The sequence below is a fragment of the Clarias gariepinus genome, chromosome 13, assembly GCF_024256425.1.
Source record: "Clarias gariepinus isolate MV-2021 ecotype Netherlands chromosome 13, CGAR_prim_01v2, whole genome shotgun sequence".
NCBI lineage: Eukaryota > Metazoa > Chordata > Actinopteri > Siluriformes > Clariidae > Clarias > Clarias gariepinus.
Genome location: NC_071112.1, coordinates 32,462,813 through 32,477,201, shown reverse-complemented (window position 1 = coordinate 32,477,201; position 14,389 = coordinate 32,462,813). Strand labels below are relative to the sequence as shown.

Here is a 14,389-nt window from a genome sequence, read left to right as displayed (position 1 = left end):
TACAGCGTGACGACGTGCACACAGTCGAGTGGCAGGTCGTGTGATGAAAAGTGACAGACGGCAGCCAGGGCCTCTAATTTATTGTTAAGTTATTATTATTATTCTTTCAGTTAACTTCTTCTCTGACAAGCCGTGTTAAACAGGAGAAGATTAAAGACATAACGGCTATCTAACAATGGAACACCATCGTTAAAGACTGTTATTAAAATAATGAGTGTTGTGTATAATCTCGTACATACATTAAATATACACTGAGTTCAATTTACTGCAGATTCATTCTCACCGTTGGAGCTCGACCTGAGGTGACCTTTACTCCTAATTCCCACAGTTATGGCTCTGTAGTAGCCATGTGACATATAATCATATCGCAGTGTGAATGAATGATTGAATAAATGAAAAGTCATTTCTTGAGCTCCATTGCAGGAGTAATAAGGTGAACAGATATCATCGCTGTCATGGTTATTTTTATGGGCGATTTTTGATGACTAATAATATTAATTTCTGCTGAAACTATACATGCATATATATATGACCAGGAATCGAACCCACACCATGGCGGTGAGAGCAAATCCTAGTCACTAGACCACCAGGGACGTAATCTCTAAGGCTCATGTAGTAACACAAACTGTCTGATTCTGTCATACATATACATATATATATATATGCATACGCTTACAGTAAAACCATAAGTCTTGCACATTTAGTTTACCAATCTTCAAATAAGGCAGGGACAGGTCTAGACAGACAGACAGACAGACAGACAGACGGACACTAAAGATAAGTCAGGTCAAACATAATTATTGGTGAGAAAGGTCTCTAATGAGAAATCTATCATGTCACACCTTCACACTTTTTGTCCTGATGAGTCACACATTAAGCCCACGTGGATATTTTTAGGTTCCTCATTTGACTTGGCTTATTATATCTGGAATGAGTGGTCACTATGGGTTGCATCACATTCCTCAAGTAGGATCACCTTTCATGCACGGTTCCTATGACAACCGTGGAAGCATTTATATAAGCTCATGCGGTCTGGCTTGTCGTGATCATGAATAAAAGGCGAGCCAAGTGCTTGACCAGATAAGAGCATATGCATGTTATAGGACCATTAGAACAAATATCAGGATTTTAGAATATTTACATATTTAAAGAACACTGTATTTGCCCTCTGTGGTAGCTGTCTAATAATGGAGGGAGAGATAGGAGGTGGGTGCGAATTGGAAAGACCTATCATGTAATGAATTACATGTAATCAAAAACAGTTTAGTGCATGCTCATAGCACAAAGCACGGAGCTCAATGCATCAGACCCTGAACTGGTTGTTGCAAGCTAACTGTGCTGAAATGGGTGAATGGAAAATGCTAGTTACTGTTTGCAGACATGGGTTTTTTTTACCCTGAACCAATGTTTTAGGCAGTTTGGGTCATGTCTGTGTGTTTGTTATCACTCCTGACTGTGTCTTCTATACTGTTTATCCTGTTCAGGGTCGTAGGAGGCATGGAGTCTGTCCCAGGGGACTTTGGGCACGAGGCTGGGTACACACTGGATGAGACGGCAATCCATCACAGGGCACACTGCAGGAAATTTGTGAACGCCAATTAGCATGTCTCTGGACGTGTGAGGAAACCAGAGTACCCGGAGGAAACCCAACAGGCACAGGGACATCATGCAAACTCTGAGGCAGGTCATGAACCCTGGACTCTGGAGACGCGAGGTCACAGTGCTAAATGCAACGCCACTGTGGCGCCCACTAATTTCCACACAAGGGTATAAAGTATATAACGCAGGTTTGCAAAGAAAAACATTTTACAAGTAAAACAATTCATGACTGTTAATTAGAGGCTCACTTCAGCTCAGTGATCCGAGGTTTGTGAAGCAATAATAATACATTGAATAATCAATGTGAGTGTGTGTGCGTGTGTGAATCTATGTGTGTATTTTTTATTAAGGTGCCCTTTTTGCTTGTATCAAAAGGAGCATAATTTATAAAGTCCATGATATAACCTTTGACACAAGCACTAGACAAATTAAAATAGAAGTGAATTCAATTGAAACCCATAATTTTAAGATGTGGTCTTCTCTGTCACAGTGACCTTTGTATCGGCAAGAGCAAAGAGCAAACCTGCTCCAGATTTATTAGTATGATAGATTGATATATATATATATATATATATATATATATATATATATATAGAGAGAGAGAGAGAGAGAGAGAGAAAGAGAGAATTAATACTCATAAAAAATGCTGTACTAAAGCCATAGGGATGTGAAAAATATACCCGGTCCACTCTGTGTTCGTGACAGATGGCATTTGTTCTATTTTATAATACCTCCCACATAGCTTTAGGTGTAGCTGCACTAATAATTGTTCTGATAATTGATTGTTTATTAGTTATAATAAACCTATTATATAATGATATATATAATATACCTTAAAAAGTACATATAGTTGCAAGTAATGAGTGGGCCCAAGCACATGCCCCAGAACCTGTGTGCTCTTTGTGTATGTTAAGACACTTTAAAAAGACCTGGATGCTCGAAAAAAGCATCACATTATGAGTTTGGTAAAAGTTTTGATGATGCTTTTTAAAAAAAAAAAATTGTGCTTGGGCCCTACTTAGATTTTATGTTGTATATTCATGTTTTAATACATTATAGTCATCGACATGCTTAGAAATAGAATATATATAAAGTGAGGTCAATAAGTATTTGATCACCCTGTGATTTTGCAAGTTCTCTTACTTCATGGAGGGTCTACAGTTTTCAGCATAGGTGCATTTCCACTGTGAGAGACATTGTACAAAATCACATTGTAGGATTTTTTTTAACCATTTATTTGTGAATTACTGTGTCAAATAAGTATTTGATCACTTGCTTATCAGCCAGATTTTTGACCCTCAATGACCTGTTTTTTATTTTTTTTTTTGCTTTTAAATAGTCCATATGCTTCTTACGGAGCCACTCCTTGGTTTTCCTGGCTGTGTGCTTTGGGTCATTGTCATGTTGGAAGACCCAGCCACGACCCATCTTTAATGCTCTGACTGAGGGAAGGAGGTTTTTGCCCAATATGTCACAATACATGGCCCCGTTCATCCTCTCCTTAATACAGTGCAGTTGTCCTGTACCCTGTGCAGAAAAACACCCCCAGAGCATGATGCTTCCAGCCCCATGCTTCACTGTAGGTATGGTATTATTGGGATGATACTCATCATTCTTCTTCCTTCAAACACGGCGAATGGAGTAAAGACCAAAAGGTTCTACTTTGGTCTCATCTGACCACAGGACTTTCTCCCATGACTCCTCTGGATCATCCAGATGGTCCCTGGCAAACTTCAGACGGGCCTGATTTGCAAGATTTTGCAAGATGGGCTGACTTGCAAGATTTTAAACCATGACGTCTTAGTGTATTACTGATAGTAGCCTTGGAAACGATGGTCCAAGCTCTCTTCACGACATTGACCAGCTCCTCCTGTGTAGTTCTGGGCTGATTCTTCACCATTCTTAGCATCATTGATACCCCATGTATGTACTTAGACTTTGGCTGATTGTTGGGTGCACAGTTGTCTTTATGACAGCTAACGACCTCAAACAGGTGCTACTAATTTAGAATCATGAGCAGAGTGTAGCTGGACTATTTAAAAGCAAAATATCAGGTCTTTGAGGGACAGAAATCTGGCTGATAAGCAAGTGATCAAATACTTATTTAACACAGTATTTCACAAATAAATTATTAAAAAATCATACAATGTGATTTCCGGATTTTTCTTGTTAGATTCTGTCTCTCACAGTGGAAATGCACCTATGCTGAAAATTGTAGACCTTCCATGATTTCTAAGTAAGAGAACTTACAAAATCACAGGGTGATCAAATACTTTTTGACCTCACTGTTTATATATATACAGACCCCCTTCAATTTTTGACTCTTTGTTATATTGCAGCCATTTGCTAAAATCATTTAAGATGCTGCCACCACCATGCTTCACTGATGGGACTGTATTGGACAGGTGATGAGCAGTGCCTGGTTTTCTCCACACATACCACTTAGAATTAAGGCCAAAAAGTTCTATCTTGGTCTCATCAGACCAGAGAATCTTATTTCTCACCATCTTGGAGTCCTTCAGATGTTTTTTAATGTGTCTTGAACTGAGGAGAGGCTTCCGTCAGGCCACTCTGCCATAAAACCTCGACTGGTGGAGGGCTGCAGTGATGGTTGACTTTCTACAACTTTCTCCCATCTTCCGACTGCATCTCTGGAGCTCAGCCACAGTGATCTTTGGGTTCTTCTTTACCTCTCTCACCAAGGCTCCTCTCCCCCGATAGCTCAGTTTGGCTGGACAGCCAGCTCTAGGAAGGGTTCTGGTCGTCCCAAACGTCTTCTATTTAAGGATTATGGAGGCCACTGTGCTCTTAGGAACCTTAAGTGCAGCAGAATTTTTTTTTGTAACCATGGCCAGATCTGTGCCTTGCCACAATACTGTCTCTGAGTTCTTCAGGCAGTTCCTTTGACTTCATGTTTCTCATTTGCTCTGACATGCATTGTGAGATGTAAGGTCTTATATAGACATGTGTGTGGCTTTGCTAATCAAGTCTAATCAGTATAATCAAACTTAGCTGGACTCAAATGAAGGTGTAGAACCATCTTAAGGATGATCAGAAGAAATGGACAGGACCTGAGTTAAATATATGGTCACAGCAAAGGGTCTGAATACTTAGGACCAGGTGATATTTGAGTTTTTCTTTTTTAATAAATCTGCAAAAATGTCAACAATTCTGTGTTTCTCTTTCAATATGGGGTGCCGTGTGTACATTAAGGAGAAAAAAAAAGAACTTAAATGATTTTAGCAAATAGCTGCCAAATAACAAAGAGTGAAAAATTTAAGGGGGTCTGAATACTTTCCGTACCCACTGTATATATATTTTCTGATAGATAGATAGATAGATAGATAGATAGATTCTTTATTGTCATTGCACAGGGTACAACAAAATTTGGCATCACTCCATATAGTGCATAGAAATAGAAAAAAGTGTATAAATATTAGAAGTTATTAGTACTGTTTTATTAAGATACTAAAGCAGTGGAGATTTTGTATTTAACAATATTGCACTTGTGAACAAGCTTATATACTTTACACAATTAAAATTAAAATAAAACTGAGAATATGAAAATATCACACATTTGTTAGTTGGGTAGTTATTTTGTCTTATGTACAGATTTAGTTGAATCTGTAAAATGTGTAGTCGTGAGTGTGTGTAGTGCAAACCGTTCCTAACATTCATTGCCAGTGTTTTTTAGTGTTCAGTTCTCATATGGATCTGGGGTAGAAACTGTTCATGAGTCTGTGTGGGATGTGATGGACCTGAAGCGTCTGCCAAGGCAGAAGGTCAAACAGATGGTGTCCAGGGTGGATTGGGTCTTTCAGTATGTTGTTTGCTCTGTCATGGAGGTGAGAGCTGATTAGCTCTTCCAGGGAGGGTGGTGAGCGGCCGATGATTTTTTGGGACGTGTTGATGACCCTCTGAAGGGCTTTCCTGTCAGCTGCCAAGCAGCTGGTGTACCACACAGTGATACAATACGTCAGCGCGCTCTCAGTGGAGCAGTGGCAGAGGAAGTAGAGTCACTGTTATATCTTCTTTACCAACACTCCTGGAGTGATAATTAGTGATGTGTGTACCAAAGAATCTGAACATAGAGCCCCTTTCCACACAGACTCCAGTGATGTATATTGGATCAGGCGCAGGACCACACGTCTATGATGAGTATATTTCTTTATTGTGGCGATCAGTATTAGATTGTTTTCTGAACAAAACACTGCCAGTCTTTGGACTTCACCTCTGTAGGCTGTTTCATCCTTTTCTGAGATGAGACCAACCACAGTTGCGTCATCAGTCAACAGTTGTGTTGTCGGCGAGTTGGGTTGAAGCACAGGCGTGGGTGTAGAGGGCATAAATAATGGGCTCAACATGCAGCCCTGTGGGATGCCAGTGCTGTGTGTGGAGGAGAGGTGGCAGCTGTGTCTAACAGATCGGTGAGAATTTGTTAAAAAGTCCTTAATCCTGTGGCAGGTGGGTTGGGAGAGTCCAAGGGTGGCATGTTTGATCATTCTTACATAGTTCCCCTGGTGTTCAAGGCGGTTAATGCAGTGTGAAGAACAGTAGCAATGCCGTCTTCCATATCTCCTTCATTTCTTTGAAGGCTAATTAATTCGAAACAGTCCTTAATTATTTGAGTATTTTGTGCTAATTTTTTTCTGTCATGACCATGAACAGCTCCCAGATAAGCAAGTAGTACACTAAACTACATTTGAAGATTTTTATGCACAGTGAACAGTTTGTAGTCTGAATGCTTACCATATAGAAATATAGAAAATGTTTCTTAGGAAAGACTACAAAATCCTGAATGTTGGCTTAACTGTAAAAAAAGAAAGAACTTCCAGTTTATCTTCCTCCCAGTGTATTAACCACAGGACATGTCTCCCTAGTAGAGTCACATGTTTCTAAACAAACAATTATACCACTGAATTCTAATTATCAGTATAATCACAGCTCTGTCGGAATCTTTATTTGCCATCTGTGGAATGAGACTGAAGTACAACTGTAAACTGCGGATTGATTCTTTTTTAAATAAATGCTTCTCAGAGTAAGATGGTGCATTAGCATGGATGCTCCAGGATTTTTGACAGCACTGAGCAGCAGTGTCAACCTCCGTAATTGCATCCTTCCACCGCTTGTACACCTGTTCATCCGCTCTTCAAAGTTAAATCCGTGAAGGAACGTGTTCAAGAGCTTTGTAAGCAGGGGTTTGTTGTAGAATAATAATCATCAAAGAGAGAGAGAGAGAGAAAGAGAGAGAGAGAGAGAAAGAGAGAGAGAGAGAGAAAGAGAGAGAGAGAGAAGTCTCAAGTCCCATAAAACCTCTTTATTTCAATATGTCTAATGATTCAAATGCACAGGGTCATGACAATATTTAAAGACAGATTCTTTTTAAATAACTAGCACATGTTCCCTTTCTGAGCTACAAGAAAGAGTATCCTTAAAGCTACACACACACACACACACACACACACACACACATTCTCTCAAGGGCATGATAAAGAACATAATGCACAGTTGGGTAACAATGTTAGAAATAGAGTGGTCGTCACAATAGCAGGACCTTAGGTGGTATTCCGGTCGATTGTAAGGTTCCATGCCCACATACACACCGGGGCATCTGGTGTCATATTGAGGCAGCTTTTGTCAGTGAGTGAACCCAAAGGAAACCTGGTGCTGTGAGGCTTCAATGCCAACCGCTGTGCCACTGTGCTACCCATGTGGAAAGCAGTTTTATTGATGCTACCACGAATAGTTAATATGCTTTCAGATATATTTATTGATACATTGTTAATAAGATTTTTATGTCAGGTAGCATACCTGTTACAGTTATGTTAAAAGACTCTATATAAATATATAATTTCAGGCTTTTTAAATGTGAGCATAACAGAGTCCGGTGGTGGGGGGTGGGGACGGTAGTAGTACTCATGCCTCTTTAGTTGTTACATTTAGTTTTTATTTTATTAAGCCCAGGGAAACTTTACCTATACAGTACACGATCAACAATACTGTATATTTAAAACCATTAACATTAAAACCATCTAGGTTTTGGGGCAGTTCAGACCCCTTGGGCCATGACTCCACACGACTGGGTGTTGAGTGCCGTAGTGTCTTGCGTCAGGACATGGGCAGCGGGTTCTTTGGGTGCCGACTTGTTTGTCCTGGCGCATCCCATGGGGTACAACCGAATTTGGATTTGGATTAATACGATTTCTGTGTGACATCTTTTAAAACAAGAGTTTATAATGTATCATTATTTATATTTATATAATTACCTACTGCATCGCTGCATGAATTGTCGTTTAAGAAATTATTGACAGCAGCTCTGGCAAGAGCTGAGTTCTAGCCCAATATTACCCTGTAATACACCATAACAATATTACTGTTGCCTCAGAGTTGGAGCTGTAATTACGTATGATGAAGATTGATAACCTTGATCTGACATGGTTCCACAGTTCTCAACTCGCTTGTTTATTTCCCGCTTGTCCTTTTGGCGATCACTCAAATAAATGAAGTAGCTTCTCACAGCTCGCTATCCAGTCTGGAGCATCCTTAGGAGTGTGGAGGGAGGGGGGGGGGGTGCATGAAAGACAGATCTCACATGAGATCAAAGAACAGCAAATCAATGGCTCATGCTTCTCCTTTAATATAGAAAATGAAAAGCTGACATTTTCAAACCACTACTGGGAATAGATCAATGTTGCACACTGCCATCATCTACCTGGCTACATCTGTCTGCTTTTGGCAAGATTACAAATTATGGGTTATCTACCTGCAACCATGCAAAGTGTCTTCCTTTTACACAAATTGGTTTTGAAAGGTAATAATTATAGTACCCAGATGTTCATTGTGTGCCTTCGGAAAAAAAAAAATATGGTTGTGTGTATTAATTTTCACTGTGCTTTGTGTTGTGTAATTTTAATGCTGCACGTTTTATTGCACACTATGCTTTATAATACCCCACAGTACTATACACTGGTCAGCATTCACTGGTTTTAGAAATACGTTACACATATGCTTGTACAGTATGTCTTCATTAATCTATATCTGACTCTGGTTTCACATACTGTACAGTAGAGTTAAACTTACTGATCGTGATCACCACTTTATCCTGTATACAGGATTATGGGGGCTGCTGGAATCTGTCCCATGAGGCATGAACCAGTAAAAATCAGAGAGAAGACATGAGCCCGTGAGAAACAGGTGCAGATGATGACAGATGATCAGGAGGTGATTAAGAACTGCTGATGCTGAATGCTGAGGGGTTGGAACAGACGAGAGGGGAAATGAGGTCGCTGCTGAGGCTGTTACATACATTTTATCTGTAGGTACCTTGCAGCTTGTTGGAGCAAAACATCTGTTCTTATTTCTCTAATGCAATTTATGGAAGATTGAGCTACAGAAGCTCAGAAGCTTTTCTATTGGATCCGACTTCACGGTCCATGTACCCTGTGGCCGGGTTACTGTGTTTCCTTCCTTCGGTCATTTTTGGTATGTCCTGACCCCCGAACATCCAACAAGAGCTGCAGTTTTAGAGTTGCTCTGACTCAGACCTCCAGCCATCAAAATTTGTTCATTCTCAATGCTTGCACATTTTCTTCTGCTTCCAGCACACCCTGCTTCCCACTCACTTCCAGCCAATATACAGTGTGTGTGTGTGTGTGTGTGTATATATATGTACACATATATAGGTATATATACTGTATAGAGAGAGAGAGAGAGAGACAATTTTATTATTTTTCTATTTTGGAGTTGGACTTTTTTTGCAGAGAAGGAACATTTTGTATATTTTGTCAGCTGACACTCATCACTCAGGAGGTGTGTGTGTGTGTGTGTGTGTGTGTTGGACCCTTCCATCATTCTAGTCTCTGAAAGTGGTGAGAGACTGGGAGGAGTTTTCGGCGCTGCGATGTGCGCGTGTGTGCGCGCGCGCGTGTGTGTGTGTGTGTCCGCGCGCGCGCTCCTGTGCACGATCGGCTCTTCCTAAAGCTCTGTGCTTTTGTGTTTGATGGATTTATTGCAGCTTCAAAAACAGAATTCGAATAATTCCTACCCCGAGAGTGAGTGTGTCTCCTGAGAGTGTGTCTCCTGTGAGTGTGTCTCCTAAGAGTGTGTCTCCTCTCGTGTCCACTCCGGGGCTGTGAGTGTGTCTCCTCCTCCTCCACGCGCTCTGGTGTTCCAGTGTCGCGCGCACAGTTCGGACCGAACACATCTGGAAGTGTCTTTATCACAGTCTGCCAGAGGTTGTGTATTGAGTGTGTATTGAGTGTGTGTGTGTGTGTGTGTGTGTGTGTGAGGTGAGAGTGAACTTTGCGTAATTGAGATGCGCTTCAGGTGCATAAGGACTTAAACCCAAACCCGAGGATGTGTGTGTGTGGATTCCTGGCGCTTTCCTGCTCGTTTCTGCTCAGCTTTGCTGCCCTCGGTGAAGGTAAATTACCTCCTCATCTAAATGTTACTGTCTGGTTTCATCCCTCCATCAGACAGGATATAGATGCATGAAGTCGGATGGATTTTCCTAAAACAGTCTGTGTGTCCAAAACGCGCAGTGATCATTTAGACCATGTTGAATCTTTCACATCATCTCTCTCTCTCTCTCTCTCTTTCTCTTTTTAAATGCATTTCTCTATAGCTGCAGAATGTGACTCTGGGTGCAATCTCAATAAAGGGGTTTGTGACAGTGGAGAGTGCAGGTATGTTGAGGCATTAAATATTCTGACATGCTATATTTAGATTTCCTGCCTGAAGCAGCAGGATAAATGCGTCTGCATGAACTATATGTGTATTAACTTCACAAACTTGAGAATAGAAAAATGAAGCCAAAAATAAAACTCTATAAATATCTTGTACACATACTGTAGATGTCTAATGTCTTTAGAGAAATGAGAAAAACTGTTGCAATCGTATAGAGCTGAGATTTACTCACGCGAGTCAGTTATATATACAGTATATATTACGAATGATTCCATACATTATCATTTAAATGATGTTTTTTTCTTTTAAGGTGCAACCCTGGCTGGCAGGGTACAACATGTGAGCAGTGCGTTCCTTTGCCCGGCTGCGTTCATGGAACATGTGAAGAAGCCTGGCAGTGTGTGTGCGAGCAGGGCTGGGTGGGCAGCCAGTGTGACCGGGGTGAGACCCAGTAATTGGTCATTAATCTGTGGACCTCTAGATTAGCTCAGGCGGTTATGCATGGTTTGACCTTGGCTAAGCAGGATAATTAATGTAAAGCAGCGAGTAAGGAAATGTATGCAACGAAAGATGAAATTAATTATTTATTTTTGTCTCTAGACAGCCGCCTGTGCTCAGCGAAGCCCTGTTCTGGCAATTCGACCTGCGTTGAGACAGACGAGGGTGGATATCTCTGTATCTGTCCTCCTGGATACACAGGCAGAAACTGCCAGATGAAGAAAGGGCAGTGTTTAATAAACGGGTAACACTGATCCTGTTCAATCATGAAAAAGTGAAAGACTAATTTGTGGTGATGCTGTAAATATTTCTATCAGTACTGTTGTTCCATTAGTGTTTTTGTACAGTAATATTATCATCCACTGGCCACCATAAGCAAGCGATTCAACAACAGGCTAATTTAACAATCCACAATATGGAACCAATAATATTGATCAAGTTATTGATCCAACTGCTTTTTCTAAGATGTATTTATCAAAATGTTAAAGTTTAGTTATTAGTATTTTTTCTATTTGTTTTGGTTAAAGAATTCTCTTTTTTTTTTTTATTCCTTTTTTTTATTTTCAGTTCTCCGTGTCAGAATGGTGGAACCTGTGTGGATAATAACGGATCTGACGCCCACACGTCTTGCCTGTGCGCTCCTGGATTCACTGGAGATTTCTGTGAGCTCGATGCCGACGCTTGCGGGTCTAGCCCGTGTCTAAACGGTGGCACGTGCACTAATCATGGACTAGCCTACACATGCATTTGTCCTCCTGCTTACTCGGGTCCCATCTGCAACATCAGTCTGGCTTCATGCTCTGGCAGCACCTGTAGCAACGGGGGTACCTGCTTAACCGAGACTGGCGGTGGAACCCGATGCATCTGTCCACGTGGTGTAACAGGACCTTCCTGTGACGTCCAAATCCATGAGTTTAAAACTAAATCCAAGTTTAAATCACCAAACCTAAGCCACCCTCCCCAGCATCACAGCCTCCCTGCTCATCCTTTCAACAAGCTCTTGAGACACCCTGAGCACGAGCTCCTCAAGATCACCATGAAAGAGACGACGCATGACTCTAATCCACTGGTCACACGTAGCCAGATTATTTGCTTTGCGATTTTGGGTCTGCTCACCTGCCTGGTGGTCTTGGGTACCACAAGCATCATCTACTTCAATCGCTGTGAGACGTGGCTGGCAAATGCCAAGTATAGCAAGCTTATGCGTGAACAGAGAGACTTCCTCCTAAGATCGAATGACAACGAACACTCTGTGCATATCATCCTGCCTGAGAAAATCAAGCTGACCAATTATGGGAAGCACTACACAACCATATAACACCTGCAACACCAGACCCCTGTTCTTGGGTTTTTTTGAGCAACGATTTTATTGTTACTTTTAGGTTGTTAAATATCAATATTAAGTAATTAGGGGTGACACAGTGGCAGGGTTAAGGGTTCAATTCTGTCCTTGGTTCTGTGTGTTTGGAGTTTGCATGTTCTCTTTGTGCTTGGTGGGTTTCCTTGGGTACCTCAGTTTCCTCCCACAGTCCGAAGACATGCAGAGTCGGCTAATTAGCATTTTCAAATTGCCCGTAATGTGTGAAAGAGTGTGTGTGTGTGTGTGTGTGTGTGTTTGTGTGCCCTGTAATGGATTGGCTGTATTTCATGCCCGAGTCTCCTTGGAAAGGCTCCAGGTCTCCCACCACCCTGTAGAGGATAAAGCAGTATAAGAATTAGTGAGTGAGGTAATTAGCGTTGGAGTCTTTTGGAGAAATGTTCAGGAAAGTATTTATTTCAGGAGGCTAAGAAGAACCTTTTTGTAGATTACTGTACATATATAGTGGTTGCACACATGAATTAAAATAGCTCATATGTAGCTCTGTCTTAATAAAAATAAATCTTCTTATTAGACTTCTTGAAGCATAAAAGATGTTATATTTTTGCAAATTTAAAAAATGGCACAATAAATGGTCTGAATAGTAACCTTAACAAACACAGATCTCTATAATAAAATAGAATTTGCATTGATTTCAGTAGAGGAGAATTCGACACAAACATCTCAGTACATGATAGTGAAGCAGAATACATTTAATTGAGGGGGAAATATATATATATATATATATATATATATATATATATATATATATATATATATATATATATATAAAAGCCACAGTAAAACCTGCATATAAATCCAATTATCCATAAAACTAGAGGTATGTTTTAGTGTATTCCATCATTATTCAAATCCTGTTAAACACACAGCTATCTACATTTAGATTTTATTTTAGGTTAAATTCCTTCACCATACCAGCAGGTTATATTTAGAATAAAGGAGAAGCATCCAACAAATGCTTGGTTTATCCAAGGAAAAAATTAACCCTAGAAAGCCCCTGGATCGCTCATGAAGCTGGTTGACAAAATGGCACTTTTTAATTAAAAACATTGTAATTATAAAAAATTTAATTAAAAAAAGAATGTCCATGTCTTGAGATCCTCAACCAGACGATTTATATTAAAAATGAATGAACAGGCTTTGAACATGGACGAATGAGTTTGTATATATAATAAAAAAAAACAAAAACAAATAGAAGAACCGTTCAGTCTGGGTAAGAAATAATCTTTCTTATATTCACAGTTATGAGCTGCATTGTTTATTCATGCAGCATTGAGGAAAAGCAATGAAAACAGCTTTATATTTTTTTTCTAAAAATACACACCCTCACACAGAGCAATCAGGGCAGGATGCTCTGACAAGAAGTCAGGCTCAGCACTCTTCCTCATACAGAAATCTGGAGGAAAACACACACACCACACTCTTTTCTTCCAATAAAGACAGATGAGTGAAAGTGTCAGGCAGAAGGATAATAAACAAAATATTCATAGCAATGGTTAAAATATTGGTTTAAGGATCTGAACATTAGAATTAGTTTACCTTGATTATTAATTGCCAGGCTTTTCCACCGTTACTCACCTGACATTTTTTTGGAGTTAACTTGAAGTGGTGTAAACGTCACAAGAAGTAAAGGAATAAACAGATGAGATGAGAGTTTGGACTTGATAGTGACTAAACTCATGTTAAATAGATACATTTTGAAATGATGTATGTGGCAGTGTAATATGGCGTAATTCTCAATCTTAGATGTGAGGAATAAATATTTAATTCAGGCTTTATACTGAGGATAAACGAATCTTCCGAAAAAGAAGAAGAAGAAGAAGAAATCTACTGGGCTAAGAAAGAAAGGAAAAATAAAATGGACTACCAATGTTTTAATTAGCTAATATTTTAATGTCAGTTGGATTTTGTAATTATAATGTTACATACATGTTACATGATAATTGTTATATACATTAATTATAATGTTACATGCTTTTAATTTGATTCAGAATCACATTTTAAACATAAAGCATGAACTTTAAAGTCCAACAAGTAAAATATATATCCAGCCTTTTTTTTTTTTACTTATTTCTGGAATTTTCTCCCGGATCAGTAAAGTATCGTATCTATCTTATAGTATACTTGAATTCACTTACTGTCTTTGTATAGCTGTTAATTGCATAACTCGTTTTATATTTTATTTGTTTGACCCCCCTCTTATTAAACCCCCCCCCCCCCCCCCCCCCC

General features: G+C 39.8%; 1 protein-coding gene across 1 annotated transcript; it reads left to right on the top strand.

Moving 5' to 3' along the window:
• The first annotated feature begins 9,696 nt into the window (after window positions 1-9,696).
• On the top strand, window positions 9,697-12,391 carry LOC128536116 (protein delta homolog 1). The gene is made up of 5 exons (XM_053510277.1): window positions 9,697-10,021; window positions 10,223-10,283; window positions 10,595-10,725; window positions 10,885-11,026; window positions 11,350-12,391. The coding sequence occupies exons 1-5, from the start codon at window positions 9,955-9,957 to the stop codon at window positions 12,098-12,100; spliced, it is 1,152 nt and encodes a 383-aa protein (XP_053366252.1). The 5' UTR covers window positions 9,697-9,954; the 3' UTR covers window positions 12,101-12,391.
• Window positions 12,392-14,389: the final 1,998 nt, after the last annotated feature.